Source organism: Lachancea thermotolerans (assembly GCF_000142805.1).
Source record: "Lachancea thermotolerans CBS 6340 chromosome A complete sequence".
NCBI classification, from domain to species: Eukaryota; Fungi; Ascomycota; class Saccharomycetes; order Saccharomycetales; family Saccharomycetaceae; genus Lachancea; species Lachancea thermotolerans.
Window position 1 is genome coordinate 647957 of NC_013077.1, and position 22526 is coordinate 670482.

Here is a 22526-nt window from a genome sequence, read left to right on the forward strand (position 1 = left end):
ATTTGTCTGAGTTCAAAGTAAGTTCTTAATAACTCCCTCGAGACGGCCAGAAGATGCCTTCTTAAGGTGTTCTGGACCAGATGCTCTATTAGTAGTGACCTTCCGCTGTTTAAAATGAGCAGGAGCAGGCTGCGAATCAGAGTTTTCATTGCTCGTGGCTTCGGAGACGTTCGAACGCTTTTTGCTTCTTATGTTGTTTAGCATTTTGCTCTTTTCAATGTTCCGAATGAACTCTGCGTTCATTTTGTTAGCTTGAGACACCTCGAGCTGCAATTTTGCTTGTCTCACATCGTTCTCACGAGCTATTTGTTCTGTAAGATCAGCCCACTTGAAACCCGACAAATACTTGACATTCATAACATCATCGTGGTAGAAGCTGCCCTTTTTTCCTCCAAGAATGTTACCGTTAAGTGTACTTGCGCAAAGCTTGGCATCTTTTTTACGCACAAACTCAGCCCAGCCCTCTTCAAACATAACCTTCTTGTTGCCACCGCCTTTGACTCTATTCTTATGTCTCTGTTCGTCCTCGCGCTTCAAAAATAGTCGATCAACTTCTCCAAACCTTGAAAGAATTTGTCTCATCTTAGCGGGCTTCATGTAAGGTGGAATCTTGGAAAGATAAACCACTCCAGTCTTGTGCTTACTCTTTTTTGACGCTCTGAGTTTCTTGAGTCTCTCCAACTTTTCCTGTTTGATATCTTCTGAACTAACAGGTTTTGGGTTTTCCTCAAGTTCATGTGCAGAAGCCTTTTTACGTGACTTGCTCACTTGGCCTGCAGTATCTACTTCGCTGTCTTCTTCTTCACTATCAATCTGATCATCGAAGACATCTTTACCTTGGAACTTTCTCTTGTCCACAAGTAGAACATCATGGTCATCTTCCGAAATATAGCCCTCGCTGTCGCTACTTTCGCTGGCCATTGTAATCCTGCTTAGAGCGATGAGCTTACTGATGGAAAGTTTACTTGGATTTTTTTCTACTTACGTCTCAACGTTAACTGTTACAATTTTACTACGGCAGAGGCGAGGAAGGGATACAAGAAACTTAAAACATGGGGGAGAAATTTGAAACTGTGAGACCATAACTTTTCCAGGTGGAGGTGCGTATTTTCATGTTTGTTTCGTGGTCTTTAAATGTACTTTTTTTGCTCAGTTAAATTTTCCCCAATCAAGTTAGCATTTTCAAGCTTAGTTTATAACAGCAGCTTTATGTCAACACCAATACTTTCGTAAAGTTGCTGCGCAACAATATGCGTTCTGTTGTAATTCCTCAGCTTTGGGGCAGCCAAAAATCTCGAAGCTAAACAGAGACAATTTGGCAATCTTCTTTCCTAGATGAGCTTGCGACGTTAAGGAAAGACACTGAAATCAAAGGGCAGTTAAAGGCGCACGTTGCTACGATATTTTAGAGAATTTTCTTAATAGGTGTGAGTTTGTACTACACTTAGTATGGATACCTAACGTCGATTAGTATTCTTCTTTCATCTCGAGGTTTTACTGTCTACGGCTTCTGAACACATTCCATGGCAGCTCAAATTATGTATTCCAATTAACATTTCATCAAGTGCTGTATCTCTTCCTTAATTTTAAATAGCCATAAAGCAATGCGACCTCCATGAAAACCAATAATTCCCTTGAAGGTTCTGACTTCTAACTTTCACGGGCAACAAACATAAATGAAATCAAAAAACTTGTGCTAGTTGTGATCCCCTAAATTCTGAATCTAAAGCAGGCTAAGCTGCGGGCCAGTCAGAAGAGATGCTTCCACTGAAACTTGAGCCGAAATGATTTTAAAGCGTTTAAAATGAAAAATTACATTCTTTTAGCCCAGATTACAAATTGAGAACAGTCATGAAGGCAACCGAAGGCTCAGGAAAGTGCTTTTTGGTAAAGAGATTAGCTGCTTTGTTGCTGCTTTATATCGACCTCTTACATTTTCCATGGAAATATGGCAAGCCTTCGAGTTTAGAGAACACAAGCATGAATGCACTGATTACATTTTAAGATGCCCCTCTCTATGGACTTCTCCTCTCTCTGAGTGTAGACCCTGCATATTGTCTGCGCAAATTGAATCAGGGTCCTCGAAATTTTTACTTGTATCCACTGTAAAGGTTACATGGTTTACATTCAAAGCTTGAAAAACACGCTAGCTTTTCTGCGGATCCCAGAAGGCACGCAGCAATACAGAAGATATAAATGATTACATAATATTGGACCCTGAAGACGCGTTCGCATGAATGTTCCAGTCACGATTGATCAGGGTGCTAAGTTGAGATTTCTTGCCGCAGAATTGATACGCACGAGGCTTTTCTTTGATGAAAACCATGCTCTGATTAAGCGATGAGGAAAACCCTGAGGGTTAGACAATGGACAATGTTTTTAATATATAAAGCACTTTGAAAAGCTCGCTATAATCGGCGATGATAGAACAAGCTTCAAAACCCAACTATTTTCCACATTGAAAACCCCCATGTTTACCCAACGTCATTCTCATAGTCACGCAGGAAGCCATGATGAAGCCAGCTTAGCGGAGGCATCCTCGAGTGCAGCCTGGTGGGCTCAGTGGGACCCAAACACAGTGACGATTTGGGATGACACTGTGCCAACTTCGTGGAAAAAATGTGCTTTGGATGGCGTGTATTTTGGAGGAAGCGAATATCAAGGAAGCCTTAATGCGCGTATTTCATCCATCTTCGTGATCCTTTTCGTCAGTACTTCTTTTACGTTGCTGCCAGTAATCTTTACGAAAGTCAAAGGCATCAAGGTCCCAAAAGCCTGTTACCTATTTGCCCGTTACTTTGGTACTGGTGTTATCATTGCAACCGCGTTTATTCATCTCATGGAACATTCCTATATGTCCATTGGTAGCAATAGTTGCGTCGGTTCAAGCGGCAGATGGGCTGACTACTCTTGGTGCTCGGGGATCGTACTCACAACAGTTTTTGTCGTATTTCTTGTTGATTTATTGAGCGAAGTGTACATTGAGCGGAAATTTGGTATCTCTTGTTCTCACGGCGACTTAGTTGAAGGTGCAATTTCCGATAATAATCCCAGATTAAAAGAAAACGATGCAGAGACCGGATCTCCCGTGATTTCAAATAAGGACGATGTGAGCTACGACGTGGTGTCCGGCGTAAATTCGGAAATAGCTGTAAAACCATTTGAATCTCAAATAGGGGCCTTCTTGGTGATGGAGTTTGGTATAATTTTCCATTCTGTCATGATCGGGCTTGAACTTGGGACTACAGGCGAAGAGTTTTCCATATTGTACCCTGTAATTGTGTTTCATCAATCTTTTGAGGGTCTGGGAATTGGTGCGAGACTTATTTCTATAGCATTTCCTGAGGGCAAAAAATGGTGGCCCTATGCTTTGTGCATACTTTATGGGGCAACAACTCCAATCGCTATCGCCATAGGCTTAGGAGTAAGAATGTCTTATAATGCTCATTCCTTTAAAATGAGTATTATTTCTGGAGTCCTTGATGCCATCGCTGCTGGAATCTTGATCTACACTGGACTCGTGGAACTTTTGGCAAGGGATTTCATGTTTGATCCAAACAGGACCAAAAACTTGAAGAAGCTAACATTCATGATTATTTGTACTTTTTCTGGTGCTGGCTTGATGGCGTTGCTTGGCAGATGGGCTTAATTCTTTGTTCATTCATGAATAGTCCATTTAAGCAATTTCTACCAACTCGAACTCACCCGCTATTGATAAGTCAGATGTCAAGTGGATTTTTAATAAGACAAATCATCGCATTGGCTGATGAGATAAAACACCCTTTAGCCTTTTCGTTCGCCCCACGTATTATTAGAATCGATATACGCAAAGCTGGAAAACAGGAATGATAAAAGAGCTCGCAGCCGAAGTTTGAAATTCTAGCTACTCTCAGTTCTTGCGATAGTGTATAGTTCGAAATAAAACAACAAATTCAAGTTGAGGAGGAAAAGAGTCTTCAGGACGTCGCCCAAGTTAGAAACTGCTCTTTCATAATACTACCTCAGGCTTTATGGCCTTCCAGGGTCAATGTCATTATGACGTAGCATCCTCGATCTTCTCATTGCAGGTAAAAAGGCTAGGCTTGGCGATCACTGAAAGGAAATATTGAGTCAAACTGGAATTGAGCTCCAGACACTTTGAGTTTTTCTAAAGCAACATATTTGAAATTTGAGGTATACACCGATTTATGTTTGGGGCCACACTTCATAAGAAAATGCCTATCGGGCACCTAACAGTTGTGGAAGAGAGTACACTTTAACTGCTTTGCTCATTTTAGCTTCCGTTCTCCCCGCGATTTTTGGCGAGTGCTACTAGAAAAGAACTAGCCGTAATTGTTCATCATTAGCACTAGTAACGGACTCTTTTCCTAGTGATGAGCCATTACCAGGACCGAACAATTATACTAACGTGTTCAAGATTTTGATAATTAGTAGCAAACTCCGATTTGCTATTACTGAGGACAATTTCTAAAGGACTTTTTAATACGTATTGAGAGCATATGCAATCCCGATCATCCTGTCTTGCGTATATAACCTTTTCTTTTCTTTTGACAGGAGTTTTCCTCTAAACATCCTTGGCATAAAAAAAAATTAACGCCTTTCGAGGAACTTTTCTCGATAAATGCCCCTTTTCCAAATCATAAAAAAAGATAAAATGTCAGGAAAGTGCTGCTTCACTGGAAACCTACACACTGGCGAGCCTCTCGGCAAATTTGAAGAGGTCTTTGGTCTCAAAACATATGTAACAGGATCACCATCGAACGAGAAAGTTTTAGTCATACTTACCGATGTTTTTGGTAATGAGCTCAACAACACAAAATTGATTGCTGATCAATTGGCTGGTGAAGACTTCAAGGTTTACGTGCCAGATATTCTATTTGGCGACAATGTTAAGTCATTAGACGGATCGGTCGACTTCCATGAATGGGCACACAACCACAGGCCAGAGATTACCAGACCAATCGTAGATCAGTTTATGAAGTCGCTTCAAGCCACATTCTCGCCTAAATTTGTCGGCGTTGTTGGGCACTGCTTTGGTGCAAAATATGCACTACACCAAATTGATGTCAAACAATCAACGGCTAATGCCATTGCTGTTGCGCACCCTTCCTTTTGTGAGCAAGAGGAGTTTAGAGCAATCGGGAAGCATCCGATCCTTATCTCAGCTGCTCAAACCGATTCCATTTTTACTGTTGAAAGCCGCCATGAGACCGAAAAAACCCTGAATGATATCGGCGCCGTCTATCAGATCGACCTTTTCAGTCAAGTTACTCACGGATTTGCCGTTAGAGGAGATGTCAGCGATCCCTGCGTTTTATATGCTAAAGAGAAGGTCACACTCGACCAAATTCATTGGTTCAAGCACTTCTCGAAGGACGCTTGAAAGGTGTATCCATTGTTTTTGATGACAGAAGCTAGATGGCTCTTGTCAGAGTGGCTCTTGCCAGTTAGCACTAAAGTCGTTTAATTGAGATAACCATCCTTTCGCAAAGAAGCACTGAGCGTACTGTTTCTTTGTTGACCAGTACTTGGCCAGTACCCTAATTGTATTCACTTGTTATAGTTAATAGCCAGAAACAGAAGATGACAAAGCTGAGGACTTATGTGATATGGCTACATATAAATTAAGCCTCTGTGCTTCAGACGAATAAATATCTTTTTTTTACAATACAAGCAGGCCGGGTTTGTGTTGGCTTATAGCGGTGGACCTAGAACAACGGATTTAACCCTCAAATCTTTTTCTCGTTCCCCTTTATTTCTTGCAAATAATAGTTGGCAATATGTGAATTCTAACTATGCAGTGGCAATGCGTTTCATTTCAACTCAGTAGGGTGAAAGTGGGCGGAGAGTAACTCGAAGCTTCGGTTAAATTAAGGCGCCTTGCCAACAGCTAAGTTGAAGAAAGTGTAACAGCTGTGGGCGAATAGGTCTTTAAGAAACAACTTCAGTAGTTTCTTGAAGCACTTGTATTTCTATCGAGTAGTTCAAAAATGGCGATTTTCAGGAATTAGAAAGCATCAGATTATCAGGTTTTGAGTCATAGCACTGTAATCTTGCGAAACTATATCATTAGTATATTGTCACTGCCATTGTTTCTCACGTGGTTATGATAGCTTGTTCTCTGCTTAATAGTGATAAATATCGATCTATTTATATTTTTAAACATTAAGATCTTCGCTCATTTAGATATCCCGAAAAGAATCATAATGCGTGTGACGAGTAAAAGATCGCGAGGAGGTTGCAGGAACTGCAAGAGATCGAAGATAAAATGCGATGAGAGGAAGCCAAAATGCGGCCATTGTATAAGGAAAGGAAAAGATGATTGCACATATTCTTTAGCTTTGAGGTGGGGCAACAACCCTTCTAGAAGCCTAAAGACTAGAAAAGGTGATTCTAAAACAACGCTTTTGAGAGATGCTATCAACGTTACAAGTTCAAGAGATCCTCATTCAAGCTCAGCGACTGTCAACTTCCCGTCTCTCGTTCCCGCCGAGGCGGGCATTGAACAACTACTCTGGCCAACTGGGCACGAGCTTCTCAGCAGTCCAGGTGTTAGTTACAGACCCCAAAGTTTTAAAGAATCTTTTTTGCAGGCTCCTTTGAGCCCGTTTTCTTTCGACTCGCCCTTTAGTGGCCATAGTGAAAGGCCCATCAACTCAGGCCTTGCAGAACCGGGAACTCTTGAACTTTCACACCCGTCCCCTAGTATTCTTTCAAACTCCCCGTATTTCTCTGAATTGTTTGGATTCTTTTTGAGAGAAACTTCCCGACTATTAGTTCCGGTGCCATCTTATGCTTATCGATCAAATCCATTTCACACGTTAATACCACAAATGGCGATGCAGAGTCCGGCATTGATGGGGCTGATTTTGGCTTTTGGCGCCAATCATCGAAACAAGATGACAGCATACCAGGAGCAGTGCTCTTTCCCGTCTCTGGATGAAAAAAGCTCTGCGAAAAACATCGATGGCCTGCTAGCTGATGAACTCTTGAGTAGTACGATCAGTCAGCTTCTTGTTAAACTAATGAACGCAGAGGAAAGACGCAGCGATACTACCTTAGCAACCATATTGATGCTTGCGGGCTTTGACATCTTTTTTTGTGATACACGAAATAAGTGGCGGGCTCACATACTAGGCGCTAAGAAACTTCTCATGGATAGGCTCAATTCGAAATCAGGTACAAAAACTATGATTTTCAAGATACCATCAGCAAATAACGTTTTGGATACAGAAACGTTTCTCGTCCACTGGTTTTCGTATCTTAATATTATTGCTTCTTTATCGTCAGCGAGTCCTAAAAACTCGACCGAAGCTTCTCGAGGGGTGGGCTACGAGTTTTGCTACGAAGACAACAGCGCACACACTCATGAACTAAGGCTTCAGCTGAGAGACATAGACTATTTCACCGGCGTAGATACAAAAATTTTGTCTTTGTTGGCTGGCGTGTCTTGTCTAATCGAAGAAAAAAAAGTCATAGAGCAGCCGTTCGGTATCCACAATTTAGTTCTTAAAGCACTAGAGCTTGACCATGAAATAAGGAGCTACCTTGAAGCTTCTGAAGCAGCCAGGGATCGAGTTGAATCCCAACTTCTTGGTGAAGATGCTTCCTCTGATACAAAGCTTAGATTCCAAACCTATAAAACCATGCGGGCTACAAACCTAATTTTTGGACTGACAGGAGTACTACAATTGAAAAGAAGAGTAATAGGCATACCACATAATAGCAAAATTCTCAAGGATTTACTAGCGGAAGTTACTGCCTTAATTGATAAAGAAATTCCTCATAATTCATCAGCTGCGTCTTGCATTACATTTTGCCTTTTCTGCTGTGGCTGCGAACTAATAGATGATAATCTTGCTTGTCATCGCGAAACATACACTGAACACATAGAAGCCTTATTACGGAAGGGGGTGACTAGCGCTCTTCAAGCACAAAGCATCATGAAGGAGTGTTGGAGAGAGAAGAAATGTTGGTGGGAAATCTTGGAAGAGAAAAATCTAGATCTAGCATTCGCGATTTGATCACAAGCCAACCACTGGGCTTTAGGATCTGCTGCAAATGTTAGGGTTTTTTTCTTAATCGCGGTCTCTAAAATAGCTCTCTAGGTCCTTTGTATTGGATCGCAAGGGCCACATCTAATGTAACACGTGGTCAACCCAAGGCTGAAGAAAGTTGCAGTATCCATACGTTCCTGCTGGATATCAATCAAATCCGGAAAGGTGTGAGCCCACTTTGATGATAGGCAAAAAATCTCTTAACAGATGAGGATTTAGGTTATACAACGCATTGTTCTGACAGCTTGATTTAGAAACGAAGTTTTATCTTCAGCAATTGTTTTGCAAATGCACCCCGTAATATGAACCATCACCCGTATTTCTCACCCCCATGTACTTGTTTTGACAAAAGAAACTGCAGCAGTTTATTGCGGATTATTAAACAGGCCTCTGTGGTGATGACCTTGCATACCATAGCTCCAATCATCCACTCTAAACTTGAGCTAGACATAGGTATTAATGGTGGAGCATTTTACTAATTTACACAGCCAAACCCGTGGTAGCTAGGGCTTTATGCATATATTTTTTGCTCTTCTAGTAGCGATTGAAATTTACGACACATATATTGTCAAGAAACGAAAGGAGTTTCATAGCTCCAGTGTCCCCTGAGGGCAACTTAAATGTTTATTAGGAACGGTGATGTTATTGAAAGTTGCATATGCAGCATTATACCATAGAAAAAACTGATTAGTTGAATGTGTTTGAAGTTAGAACATGTGCTGTTGCAAACAACGTGTGGAGTTTTTAATCTCCTATAGAATTTTACTATTTGATGCAGCTTTTGCCATGTTAGTCTGGTTCCAGCAGCATTAGAGAAAAGGAGATAATGTCAAAAATAATGAGAGCTAAGGGGTTCGAACCCTTGCATCCTTAGATATCAGAATGTCTTGTAGACTGCTACAGAACCTGGATCTGACGCCTTAACCACTCGGCCAAACTCCCAATTGTTATTGGGATTCAATTTTGTGTGTTATATACAGCAGTAAAAGTGAAATGAGTGCTTATCGTATCTTATTATAGAGCTTCGGACTATATAAAGTTGGCAGTTCGTTGGCTCGATTTGATTATGACGACTCTTTCCCAAGATCCTTGTTCCTCTTTCTTTCAATTAATCTCATGTTAGGCCTGGAGCCTAGTGGTACTTATCGTTATAGATTTGGAAGCTTATAGCAAGCCTCATTATCTCTGGCGCTCCGCACCATCTCTGGTGTAGTTCCTTCCGCATCTCAAAGCTTCCTTATTTTATAATGCCCAAAACAATCATATGAGGCAACGTTTCTTGTTGCATGGCTTTCGACTCAAAAATGAATTTCAAATCATATCAGTCCCCCTGAAATGCGAGTCAGAGTCTAATCGTAAATAACAAAAATAAACTCACTTCCCGCATTCAAGAACTGCTGGTGAGCTGTGTTCGCGCTCGCACATTACACCTCTGGCATTCAATTTAAAAAAAAGCTCTCCAAATGGTTGGAGCTGCAGGCGTTAATTGAATTTTTAATATCCTGTACTATATTGTGTTTGCCTATCCTACTTTTAATGGATGGTTTCCCACCAAAAATAAAAAGCAACTGATAAAGACTCTTAATCTCCGCATACTACGCGATTTATCACGAGGCCATTCAAACCGCATGCTAAAAATGAATACATCATTTGCTTGAGAGCGTTCTTATCAAATTAAGCTTGAATATTTTTAGGAAAGATATAATCTTTAGATACAAAGAGCTTTAATCAATAAATTCTGCCCTCTTTCATGACCAAAAACAGGTTTGTTTCCGGCTCATCCAAGATTGAAATGTCGTCCAAGGGATTGGCGTTCATCAACAAAAGATCTGCGATGAACCCTGGCTTTATTTGTCCGAGTTTGTCACCAAGACCGTTCATTTCTGCTGGCGTCACTGTGGCAGATAAAAGAACTTCTTGAGCAGTTTGAACTTTTCCTCTGATAAAAAACTCCTGGGTTTGATAGCCGGCTAGCGGCCCAAGCAAATCGGAGCCATAGCATATTTTGACGCCTTTGCTTTGAGCGATTTTCAGAGCGTCTATCCCTTGGCTGAGAACCTCTGCATTTTTCTGGCTATTAACTGGCCCAAGGAAGCTTCCAAACTGGTCTGAAGCCATTATTTTGTAGGTGACTAAGGTTGGGGTTAAGTAACATCCAAGCTTAGCCATCAATTCTGCGGTCTCCTCGTCTAAAAGGTTTCCATGTTCAATACCCCTAACGCCAAGCTTGATACAGTTTTGAATTGCTTCAGCTGTGTATGCATGTGCAGTGACATAAGTGTGATAGGTGTTTGCAACGTCCACTAGAGCTCTTATTTCATCGTGGCAAAATTGCACGTTAGTGACCTTGTCAGTTGGTGATGCCACACCTCCGCCGGCCATCATCTTAATGAAGTCAGCACCTCTCCGGAACTCCTCTCTAGCAGCTCTGTAGCATTCGCCCACTCCATCAGCGACAACTCCAACTTGACCATAATGGCATGAGCAGCTCTCAAAGGCACTTGCAGGTAGATTTCCTGGCCTTAAGTCTCCGTGCCCGCCAGTTTGAGAAATAGCGTGCCCACAAGTTATCATCCTGGGGCCAATCACAGATCCATCGTTCACTGCAGCTTTGATGTAGCTTTCAGCGCCCCCACAATCTCTGACTGTTGTGAAACCTCGGGCCAAGGACGCCTCCATCGTATACCTAACTCTCAGAAGCGAAACCGTCTTGGGCATTGTCATCAATTTACCTAAGTCTAGTTCTCCTGTTACTGAGGCCATATGAACATGATTATCAAACAAACCTGGTGTCACGTATTTTCCAGTGCCATCAATAATCTGGTATTCGTTAGTGTCAACATCAACTGGTTGCCCGCTGCCAAATTCCACTTTGGAAATTTTACCATTCTCGACGAAAATGTATGCTTCAGGAAAAGTGGTTCCTTCGACGACATCGACGAGATTGGAATTCTTAATGCAATACTTTTGGAGAGGTTTGAACCGCCAAGGAACAGCCAAGTCTTCAAGCTTCTTGTTGTTTCTTTCGTTCACGTCGATGGCGCAAGAACTCATCCTTTTTGTGTATGATCAATAACATTCAACATAAATGTGAACCTATATACTAAGCCTAACGCGCGCTTTTTATATGTCTTAAGGATAGAAAGCTAGGAACTGTCTCTCCGTGATGGGCAGTTATCCCACCCTTTCACGTTGTTTTGTGCTCTAGTCGCAGCTGCTGCTCGGAATTTCTTCCAAAGAACTTTGATTATCTGATAAGCAAATAAATCGAAGAAATTATTATCAGCGGAAGTAACGGAAGCCACGGAAGTTACGGAAACAACGGAATCAGCGGAAGAAACGAGGAAATGGAAATAACGGAAGATAAGATATAGTGTAGACAATGGGCTAAAGCGCGGGGCAAAATGAATCGATAAAGATTTATCAAATTGTATTCTACGTGTAAAACAAAAAAAAGACTGTACATAAAGTCCTTCCTGATAACGGCTGATAAGAATTTTTTCGGGCCATCTGTACCGAGTAAGCGGCTAAATGACGAACAATAGAGGATTCTTTTTGCAACAAGGCTAGGTAGAATACTGATTTTGCGTTTTAGCTGAATATTCAGCCCAAACCTTGCTATTCTTTTAATGATAGTTGTTCTCACCGAATAACAGCACCTTTTGCGGGGCTAGCTAAGTTTTATCGAGTCGAATTCACTCAGACGCAGTAATTTGGTACAACAAATAGGATATTCCCTTACGAAGAAACTTTAGAAACTGCAGGAGATTTTGCTACAAAACATATACAAACTGTTGAGGGAGCGACACTTTGCACTATAACACACGCAGTTTATACCGAAAAATCAAACGGTTAAGTTGTAAAATTATAAAGAATATGTGTTTAATAAAGATAGTTAAGGAGGCTCAGCATATACTAAACTAGGCATTTTGCGATACATTGCTAATGCTGCTCAAAAAATAAAGAAATTGAAAAGATTAGAAAGCAACTCAGTAAACATATCTGTGGTGTATATTCTGCTTGTCGGTCAAATCATCTACAAGATGAGTTTCAAGAGTAAATCCTTCCTCCTGCAGCTTGTCTCTCTTTTTGTTTTCAAAGATAGCCTTGAACCTGTAAAAAATCAAGTAAATATCCATGATGATCCACATGATGATATTCACGATCAGACCTCCCTTATAAGTACCTACCCACCATTGAGGATAAATAATAGCCGCCAGACAGTACCCCGCAAAGAAAGCATTCGAACATACCGATTTCTTGGTATTACCCCTAACATTACTGGAGATCAAACTCAGTAAAATTGACATGATACAGGAAATAACTGACCCCAGCCATGACCCCACAATTATCCACCACCCAGAGCTCTGTTTAAGAGAAAGTACCATGATGCTTCCAGCAAGTGGTACACACACAAGGGCTAAAGATATCATAGCGCGCTCGCGAGGGAACAATTTCACAGCTACAACAGCAACCCAGATAAATAGAAGTTGAACTGCACCTGCAGGAGAACCATATTTCATAACTTCAAACTTATCGTAGCCGAACGAGAACAACATCAGAGACTGGAATATGATTGTTCCACTTGTCACTGTAACCAAAAATCCGAATGCTAGAGAAGAAAGGAACAGCCAGTCAAACTTAAAGCACTCAAATAGCTGGTCTTTCTTAAACTTGTTGGTGGCCGTCCTGTCGCTCTCGTCAAACAATCTTTTAACAGCAATTTCTTTTTCCCTCTTTGTCAAAAACCAAGCTGTTCTAGGCGATACTGGTATTAGGAGATAAAATGCTATGCCTGCAACAAGTGAAATAACGCCGCATGCAATGAACATTAGTTTCCAGTCCGCAACGCTGCTTTTATTTGTTTTTCCTATGCCATACATCAAGAAACTTCCCACAATCTGGGCGATTGCATTCATTGATATCCAACAAGCAGTCCTTAGGGGCTGCTCTCGCTTCCTGTACCAATAGGATGTAATTAAGACGCAGGCCGGTTGGACAACGGCCTCAAAGATGCCCAGAAATAATCTACCGACCCAAAACCCTTCTTTTGTGGTGGGTGCAGCCAAACACATACAGCACACAGACCAGATTACAACACAAGCGCCCGTCATTGGAGCTCTTGGGACGATCGTCATTAGATAAGTGAACACAAAATTTGCACCCAGCTGGCCGATTGAAAAAATGGTGCTGCACCAAGAAATATCGTGTTGGCCCATTTTCAGGTCTTTCGTGAGACCAAATATAGTGGCGTAACTCAAAGATTGTTTGTCCAGGTACTGAGAAAGGAACACAAAGCACATAAGCGGAAGAATATACAGGTCAATTTTGCGCACTAGAGCTTTTTCTTCCTCCGCTGTAAATGTAACAGTTTCAAGATACTCGTCATTCAGGGCATCTTCATTTGTGATCTTGTCAGGTTTTTCAATTAGACTGGAACTCCTGCTTGATATTTCAGCCTCTTCTATCGTCCCTCTCTGTACTGGTTTCTCTTCTTCACTCATTGCTAAAACTCTGGATTGTCACTTACCATTTTCCTGAAACTTTTGGCATAACCAGCGCGATCATTGTTGCAATAAATACAGATAGATTTTCTGTTCTTGTAGTTTATCAAAGTTATGAAAGCAGCATAGGAAAAAGAACCTATATCTAATAGATGAGCAAAGAAAATGTTTAAAACTATTAATTCTACCTTTGAGATCAAAGAAGGCGATTATCGCTCCATCCTCTTAGAACAGGAAAGCTAAATGATGCGGGTCGACGTTCCCGTAATATAGGAGATAAGCGACCATTCATTAACTTGGATAGGCCTGTCCTAACAGAACCGTAGGAAGCGGAGAAGGCTCCTCCACATCACTATCTCGTAGTTTTCCTTATCAATTGATACTGATGTTATCATTTTATTCCGCTTCCGTCACCGTCATCCGTTTCCTCATAGTCACGTGATGATCCCTTCTGTTGATAAAGTGTCAAAATAGTTTAAAGTGAGGATGCGAGTGGGCGATGTAGCTGGAGCTGTATACAGAATCATTCTCGCGAGTCTGGGTCATTGGTCGAAAGGGTCTCAAATTCCTTGGCTAGTGTTTCCATAGTGATCTAAGTAAACTACTTCGTGGATGATGGTACTAAATATCTCCCCCTTCTCTCCTTTGTTCAAGATATACGTCTTGCAAACCAAAGAAATGATCCGGATTTATACAAAATTTCTGGGACGTGGCTGAGTCTCAATCATAAGGTGATAATCGTACTGGTGGCACCACTCCTTACCTTCTCCAAGTCACTATGGTCTGATCTGGACTATGAACGGTCAATGTGGACCTTCATGTGCCTTAGTTGGGTATCCGTCGTATTTATGATATGTCCATGTGCCATATCATTTCATACCAATATGTCATCATGCAACTTGGCACTATCACACACCAGTGATCCGCTCACAATCTGACAAGATTGTCAACGTAATTTAGTCACGAATGCTCCTTCTCACAAGAATCCCTTTCTGGTGGAATTTCAAGGCCTCTGAAACAAAAACTTGGGATATCGGGTTAAGCTATTGGCTTTAATGGATTCTGTTGTAACCCAGGGCCTTTGATTCAGAAATGAAAACAGTATAAGAACAGACACAACATCGATAACAAAAATATTCCGATAACGTTGTGGCTTTTATTTCTTTAAACCACCTCCAAACGTGGTCGGAAAGAATTAGTTTCTATCATGCTGTTTGAACCAATGAAGCTAATTTCGATTTCAAGGGAAGCCTTTTCTTATAGCTTTTTGATTATTGGTCAAAAAAGTATCACCCATATAGCCCAATGCCTTTAATTTTGTACCCTATGCTAAGCTTTTATGTAATGTCAAGAACGTTTTAGCATATAATATTTAGGCAAAGCAACCCATATCATAACGAATATTGGAAAGGTCTTTGATAAAAACAATTGTGAGCTGAGAAAATTTGGCTATTTAATCTTCACCTGTACTAGTTTCAAAGCTTAACTTGAACTGGAACCACGTGGAATTGCGGAGGAAACGATTGCTTCAATACCACCTGTTCATACCTCTCTGTGCAGAAGACCTTAACAGGGACTTTTTTATATGTCGAAAAAGCTAGTAATATGCTTTGGTCTTGAAGCGAACGATAGGAGAAGGTTTACAATTTTGAGAAGAAGAAAGAGGAAATAGCTTCGCGTATCTAGTTTTCGCGTATTTCCAATGATACATAGTGTAAATCACAACCTAAATTCAATCCAAAAGCAGCACTCGGGAACCTCTAAGTGGCCTTGCATAAATTTTTGAGATTAATAGTTTCTGTCAAAAAAGTCTGTCGCAAAAAAGAATCAAATTCCGCAAAAAGCAGCCACTATTCATTACTGATTAAAGACTTCAGGAGAATAAGCTAAAGAGCTTTAAATTGAATTTAATAAAATCTTACCACATTTCCAAGAGACTCTCTTCAAAGCTTAAAGCTCGGGGCTATTCTGATTTGTTCCTTATCAAGTAGATTTCGGTAGATACTTAGAGTTTATCACTTAAGTACCATCGCAGCTACCCTTGTCTACGTTTTCGCCCCATTGTCTCCAAGTCATTATCATTTGATTTGGGCTATGAACGGTCAATATGGATCCTTTCGTATGTTTTAGTTCAGCATGCGTTGTATTTACGATATGTCCCTATGTCAGATTGTGATCAGATCATTGGTATGTAATAGTGCCAAGTTGCATAATGACACATTGGTATGAAGAAAGATGGGGGAGATATTCAGTACCATCATCCACGAAGTAGTTTACTTAGATCACTATGGAAACACTAGCCAAGGAATTTGAGACCCTTTCGACCAATGACCCAGACTCGCCTCAATAATACTTACCATAGCATGTTTCAGAACTTTAATGGAATAAAACACTGTCATGAAACAATATTGTTACAAGGAAGCTTTGAGATGCGGAAGGAACTACACCAGAGATGGTGCGGAGCGCCAGAGATAATGAGGCTTGCTATAAGCTTCCAAATCTATAACGATAAGTACCACTAGGCTCCAGGCCTAACATGAGATTAATTGAAAGAAAGAGGAACAAGGATCTTGGGAAAGAGTCGTCATAATCAAATCGAGCCAACGAACTGCCAACTTTATATAGTCCGGAGCTCTATAACAAGATACGACAGACCCTATATTCTCATGAATGTATTATTGACATGAAGATTTATCACTGCCAAGAACTTGGGCGGTTAGTGTAGTGGTTATCATCCCACCCTTCCAAGGTGGGGACACGGGTTCGATTCTCGTACCGCTCAGCTTATTTTTGGAAAAGTGGAACAATTTTGTCAAGATTTAGCCATTTAAGATAATAAGTATCAGAATGCAGCTGCAGTATATGAGCTTTCCTAAAGATGACCAGCGCTCCGTTGAAAATAACAGCTAGTCCATCGATTAACAATAAAGTATTTCGCCTTTAACGTTAGCTTGTCATCAGTCTAAGGAGGATCGCAATTGAAAAGAAAGATTGAAAGAAAGGCATCGGCATGAATCAAGCATTTCATGCTCTAAAAAATCGCTTTGTATAAATAAAAATAGTAATGACGGTCGCAAATTTGTAAATTTGGGAAAAACATTAAATAGTTCCATTTTTATTATAAAGAGGGTAGCAAAAGGTAAATTTTGGGCTTATTTTAATGATTTTAGGCAGTCAGGGATGTCCTTTTTAGGATCAAAACATTAAGTGCTTTTAAGTGGCCGTTCTGAGAATTAAATGCCATGATTCTGTACATCACTGTCTCCCCACCATTACTTACTAAAAACCCTACCAAAGCCTTTAAAGAACTTATAAGCGTACCGTCTTGGCATTTTTAGCATTCTTAGTGAAGCCCTCTAACTCTTAGCCTCTTATCTCCAAAAACTCTTTACTAAAGTTGAAAAACCTGCTCTTTTTTATTTTTTTATTGTTTACACATCTAAGTGGGCTACAAAACTCAAGGTGAAATTCACCTATCGGGCTCCAAACCCCTATAGTTATTTTCATCTCAAAGAAAAGAGAAAACAGCAGATCTGATTTTCAATAATGTAAGCAAGATTGATTTTTTTGTTCGTTTGATATTTTTAACTTCCTAAGAGACAGGCACATTTCTTGTCGTATATTATTGATTATGACAAGGGAAAGATAAAAAAAATAATATTTGCAGCAAGAAGTAACTATAATATTGTCAGATTGTGATCGGTTTAGTTGGTGTGTGATAGTGCCAAGTTGCACGATGACATATTGGTATGAAATGATATGGCACATGGACATATCATAAATACGACGGATACCCAACTAAGGCACATGAAGGTCCACATTGACCGTTCATAGTCCAGATCAGACCATAGTGGCTTGGAGAAGGTAAGGAGTGGTACCACCAGTACGATTATCACCTTATGATTAAGACTCAGCCACGTCCCAGAAATTTTGTATGAATCCGAATGATTTCTTTGGTTTGCAAGACATAAATCTTGGACTGAAGAAAGATGGGGGAGATATTTAGTACCATCATCCACGAAGTAGTTTACTTAGATCACTATGGAAACCCTATCCAAGGAATTTGAGACCCTTTCGACCAATGACCCAGACTCGCCTCAGTAAAAGCTTTAAGAGTTTTGCAAGCATTTGGAATGCCGCACTATTCCCCTTCCTGTGCTTTGTACTTTAGGTTAGCAAAGTGGGTTCAAAAAGATTTGAAGCCGACTGAAGCAAACTAGTTCGAGCGCGTCCTCTCTAGCGGCAATATAGCCGGACCGAGATTTAAACCATTTACCAAAAATAATCAAAGTTCAGGTTTATCGCTATATGTACTCTTTCTCGCTTATATGGTGGCCTGAACGCTCAAATGTTACAAAAAGGTGGAGAAAAATAATGACACGAGTGTCTTTAAACCAATGGCATAGCAGGTTGTGTTTCAGGTTGTGTTTTAAATGGGATAATTTACAGCAAGCCACAATGCCTTCCATAATCAATATGCCTTCTATGACGTGATGTTGCAGTTAGCGCATCTGGCTGTACTTTTTTTGTCTACTCCTCGTGGCTGCTAAAAAGGATAAAAGGAGGGATGTCAAAGTCTTGCACGAGCCTTGACGCTATGAGCCAGTATCTCTTTACACAAATAAGAAGAGTATTTAGGAGATCATCCTTCAAATAGTTGCGGCTGTCCATCCAGACAGAAAATGATTAAATGTATTATTATTGTACTTAGTTTTATTTTATTTCTTTCTTTTTTGTTGAATTTACGAATATAGTTCGAGAAAAAATGTATCTTAGGAGTAGCAGGCAATCGAGGCCCTCCTTCTAGCCTGATTCCGTCCCTTCCTTGTGCTGATTGAAAAAACATAACGTTATGTATTTTTTTGAGGAAGAGTGGATATCTAATGGAGATGCATTCAAGAACTTTGTGTAACGTATGGCTCCCAGGTCTTTTTAGCGACGTTGTTTCTGTAGAGTTTCTCTTTCCATCTTTTATTTTCCGTATGTTTATTCGAAATTGAACTATGTTAGAATCATGTCATCGAGGATTCTACTTCTTATCGGTCTTTAGGAAAGATGGTGTAATAATAATGCGCACTTTATGTGTTAAATCTTATTTCGGCATTTTGGTTAGAGCTGAATATTACCCAAAAGCTAAGCGAGAAACGGGAAACGCTGTTTTCCAGTATGATTCTGCTTAACTTATAGATGGCCAATCAGGCTTATAAGAAAATGAACTTCCGGGTTGATTCCTACAGTAGTTTAAGGAAAACCGGTACTTAATCCTTCCTCACCTTCAATACCTATGTAACACTTCGATTACTGACCGTGTTTAGACTTTCGGGATATGCACTCTCGTATTTTACAAAGGTTGCTCAATGCAACTTTTTAAAGTTTTTCAAGCATATAAGGGAAAGCTTTAAAACGCTAGATTCCAACAATAGTCAAACTGTCTATGAGTGACAAGATAAGTTCAAGGGTGCGCGCGCATTCACCTCTGCTCCTGATAATCGCTTTTAGAGTATCTCACTATTAACAAAGAATGAAGGCGGCCATTGCCTCACACGAGAGAATCGAACTTCTTAGCTAACCTATGAAGGGAATTAACACTTTATTGAATGCAGCGCAAGTCCTCCAGGGTTCACCGGCCAAAGCTAGTATGCCTAGAATGCAGGAAGAAAAAACTGGGATGCGATAAGCTACGACCAGAGTGTACAAGGTGTAAGCAGAACGGGTTCAAGTGCTTCTACGGTGGACGCGCAGAATTTGCCGTAGATGCTGCCCCGCAAAATAGAGACGCAAAAGTCAGCCCCCAAAGCCTTGGTCATACGCCACCAAAGATTGCAATTTCCACTGAGTGGGGCAAGTACCACTCAATCTTCTCAACCGTTCCTGATGGCATCGCGAATGTCATGGTGTACCTCTGTGTGACCAAAGACATGCTCGTTGTTAGGGGCCCGATAACATTTCTTGACTATCCATTTGCAATACACAGTATTGTTCAACATGACCGATACACTCGGGCTATATGTGGTTCTCTTCATGGAATAACGCTAATAGAATTAAGCAATCATTTGAACAGACAACAAAGTGAACTAACGCTTCAACGGATGTTAAGTCCTTTACCGTTTATTGAGAAAGCGATGAAAAACTATATGGGGATCTCACGCTTGAAAGAAAATCAAAACTCATTAGTGAGTGCCACTTTGCCTTCGCTTGAAAATGAAAAATCGTTAATTATAGCTCATACTCTGATAAAAGAAGTCGAGAGTGTTCTCATGGATAAGCAGGAATGTGAGGCCTTAATGAAGATATTTTACGGAGAGATTTATCCTTTTTATCCATTCATGGATATTTCTCTCTTTGAAAGCAATCTTAAAGAATTGTTCTTTGTAGATGATGCCGACCGCTGGAAATTTATTTTAACTGGCAAAGAAATACGCAAAAAGACTGAGACTCTTTCGGTGTTTTTGATAATGTTGTCAATGGGGCTTAAACATCGAATTTTGAGCGGCAGGGACAACTCCAGCGCAAGAACGGCTTCATTTCAAAAAGCGAGACAGCTTTCAGGTCTTGCGTACAAGCTGATTAACTTGTTGGATGTCTTCCACTACACTAATGAAAACGGTTTTGTATGCGCCCTCTATTATTATATTTGCCAATACTTTGACCCTGAAGCCACGGACGTATCCCCTCACACGCTCAACTCCTAACATTGAAACACCTGTTGGGGCTGGCAACAACATTAGGGCTTCAGCACGATCCTTCTAAATATGCGAGATTCAAAGATCCACAAATTGCAGCATTAAGGCGTGCTCTATGGTCAGGGGTTCAGTCATTGGTCTTCCAGATCTCTCTTACCGAAGGCGCTTCTGACTCTCTGAATCATGATCACATGAAGCAGTTTTTGCGCGAGGTGCAAGATACTAATGCTTATACAGATGAGGATGAAAACGCAACAGGCAAGCTTAGGACTGAGCTATTTGAAATTTCCGATAGCAAATACAAACTGCACATGCAGCTAAGCAAGCTATTGTCCGCCTGTACCCCAACATCCGGTTACTCAGAACTCTTTGTCATTTTGGATAATATAAATGAGTCAGAAGATATTATGAATATGGCATTTCCTTTACACACGCTATACAATCATTCAGCGGAAGAAGGGGCAAAACACATAGAGCTTGAAAGAGGCGCAGTGATTGATGTTGAAAACATAAAAAAGAGTGAACTTTTTCTAGGAAACCTAGTGGGACGCCTTTGCATCCTGAATGTTTACGATATGTTGTCACTCTATTTTGAGAACGAATGCAGCACCAACTGGGAAGAAAATGGAAAGTATTTTCAATACTTAACTCTTCAATCTTTTCGCGCTTACTTAGACGTGGCTGGTATGATTTCTGATTATCTTATAGAGCGCTTTGGTGAAATGGGGCAACGATATGGATACGCAGCAAACAAGCATGTCTGCCTTGCGCTTGTCAGACTTTGGATCTTCCAATCAAGATTTCTTCTGAGGTTTTCTTACAAAAAGCATGCCGCTAACAAACAATCGCAGTCTGCAAATATTGGTGATAATGAAACTGGAAAAAACAAATACACTGCAATAAGCGAAAGTATCACAATGATCACTGGACATCTTCGAAACCAAATGGCAGCTCTGATTAACTTGGCTGAAAACACAATTGAAGATTCATATCTAGCCTGTTATCAGGCAGTCTCAATATTCAGATACATCGTTTATGTTGTAGACGAAAATAAATTGATGTGCGCGACGAATGAGTTTTGGCAGAGAATCTCCGAAGGACGCCACATATCGCATAATGTACTCGAAATGGTAGCATTAAAATGGGAGTTAGAACCTCGCAAATCAAAATTCATTTTACATAACCTAATGGATCCCCACGCCTTAAGGTGTTTTGATCAACCACTAATGGATCAGATGGAAAGTATAATTCTTGCAAGTAATTTCGGAAGATATTCCCAATCTCTTGTGGAAAAAAACATGACATCAGAACTTAGTGGAACTTATGAGTACGACCTTTTAACCCAAATTTTAGAAAGTTATTCAGAAGCTTTCTGGGACTTTTTAAATGATGGTGTCGATAGAATTCCTCACTGAAGCCCTTGGAAACTCTTTCCTCGAACCAGAAACGGTCGCCTTTATAGAATTGGACCCAACTGCTCTCGATTTTAGTTGTTTTTTAGGTTAGATTCGCGATATATTTTTCAAAAATACTTGTCAGTCTATGAAGTTAATCCCAACAATTCACTTTCTTGCTTGTCGGGCGTTTTGAGTTTCTGGGCTTTCAACCAGAGATCCCTAAAAAATATGGTGTACACTGCATCAAATATTCGTTTGAAAAGTTGAAATCTGATATTTTGTTGGAGTCTCACGCTAAATCAAGTCTCTTTGAAAAATGATAACCTGCCCGTCTGAAGATCAAGTAAAAATTTTTGACTTTATTGTTTATGTGATTTGCCTAGTGCAATAGCGAAAGACAACGATTTATTGTCTACCGCTTCAACTCCGGAACTCGAGGAACACTAAACCAAATCTCAATTGGCAATTGGTGTGCACTCCAATGTTTGTGTTCACAGGAGAAAATAATCAATACCAAACAACACTAGCTGTTTTTAGATTTTACCGTTAATTTTGGTTCAGTCTTTTTAAGGAAACTAGGCACCCGATGTAATTCTCCACTTTTAGTCCACCATGTAAACTGTGATAGGATGAATCAGTTTTTTTAGTGTTTGAAATAATTTTTTTACCGGGTGACTCGCAAATAGCCGCCATAAAAGTGTGATCGGCATAAGTTATTATTACAAGAGAAAATTACCAATTCCTGTCTCAACAGCTGAGACGTGAAATATTATTTTTGGGTTTGTTTTTTGCCTTTGTTTTGAGGAAACATCAAGTTCGATTCGATAAAATGAACTCTTATCATAAGATACATATGATTGCCCGAACTTAATAGTTTGTCGCAAG

General features: G+C 40.3%; 6 protein-coding genes and 2 non-coding genes across 8 annotated transcripts, besides 3 other annotated features; 4 read left to right on the top strand and 4 right to left on the bottom strand.

Annotated features, from left to right (window-relative positions):
* Nucleotides 1–12: 12 nt before the first annotated feature.
* ESF2 (RNA-binding ATPase activator ESF2) lies at nt 13–921 on the bottom strand (the record flags this gene model as incomplete). Its single annotated transcript, XM_002551748.1, has 1 exon — nt 13–921. The coding sequence occupies one exon, from the start codon at nt 919–921 to the stop codon at nt 13–15; it is 909 nt and encodes a 302-aa protein (XP_002551794.1).
* A 1549-nt stretch (nt 922–2470) lies between these two features.
* KLTH0A07722g (KLTH0A07722p) lies at nt 2471–3649 on the top strand (the record flags this gene model as incomplete). The annotated part of the gene is made up of 1 exon (XM_002551749.1): nt 2471–3649. One exon carries the CDS (start codon nt 2471–2473, stop codon nt 3647–3649), a length of 1179 nt encoding a protein of 392 aa, XP_002551795.1.
* A 972-nt stretch (nt 3650–4621) lies between these two features.
* Nucleotides 4622–5383, top strand: AIM2 (the record flags this gene model as incomplete). Its single annotated transcript, XM_002551750.1, has 1 exon — nt 4622–5383. The coding sequence occupies one exon, from the start codon at nt 4622–4624 to the stop codon at nt 5381–5383; it is 762 nt and encodes a 253-aa protein (XP_002551796.1).
* Nucleotides 5384–6206: 823 nt separating this feature from the next.
* On the top strand, nt 6207–8024 carry KLTH0A07766g (Zn(II)2Cys6 transcription factor; the record flags this gene model as incomplete). The annotated part of the gene is made up of 1 exon (XM_002551751.1): nt 6207–8024. The coding sequence occupies one exon, from the start codon at nt 6207–6209 to the stop codon at nt 8022–8024; it is 1818 nt and encodes a 605-aa protein (XP_002551797.1).
* Nucleotides 8025–8896: 872 nt separating this feature from the next.
* On the bottom strand, nt 8897–8999 carry KLTH0A07788r. The gene is made up of 2 exons: nt 8963–8999; nt 8897–8940 (listed from the first exon to the last, which is right to left on the bottom strand). It is a non-coding gene; the product is annotated as a tRNA-Leu (tRNA).
* Nucleotides 9000–9785: 786 nt separating this feature from the next.
* Nucleotides 9786–11111, bottom strand: KLTH0A07810g (KLTH0A07810p; the record flags this gene model as incomplete). Its single annotated transcript, XM_002551752.1, has 1 exon — nt 9786–11111. One exon carries the CDS (start codon nt 11109–11111, stop codon nt 9786–9788), a length of 1326 nt encoding a protein of 441 aa, XP_002551798.1.
* A 935-nt stretch (nt 11112–12046) lies between these two features.
* Nucleotides 12047–13561, bottom strand: KLTH0A07832g (KLTH0A07832p; the record flags this gene model as incomplete). Its single annotated transcript, XM_002551753.1, has 1 exon — nt 12047–13561. One exon carries the CDS (start codon nt 13559–13561, stop codon nt 12047–12049), a length of 1515 nt encoding a protein of 504 aa, XP_002551799.1.
* A 523-nt stretch (nt 13562–14084) lies between these two features.
* Nucleotides 14085–14501: a long terminal repeat.
* A 1223-nt stretch (nt 14502–15724) lies between these two features.
* Nucleotides 15725–15910: a long terminal repeat.
* Nucleotides 15911–16271: 361 nt separating this feature from the next.
* On the top strand, nt 16272–16343 carry KLTH0A07898r. Its single transcript has one exon. It is a non-coding gene; the product is annotated as a tRNA-Gly (tRNA).
* Nucleotides 16344–17247: 904 nt separating this feature from the next.
* Nucleotides 17248–17661: a long terminal repeat.
* Between the last annotated feature and the right edge of the window lie 4865 nt (nt 17662–22526).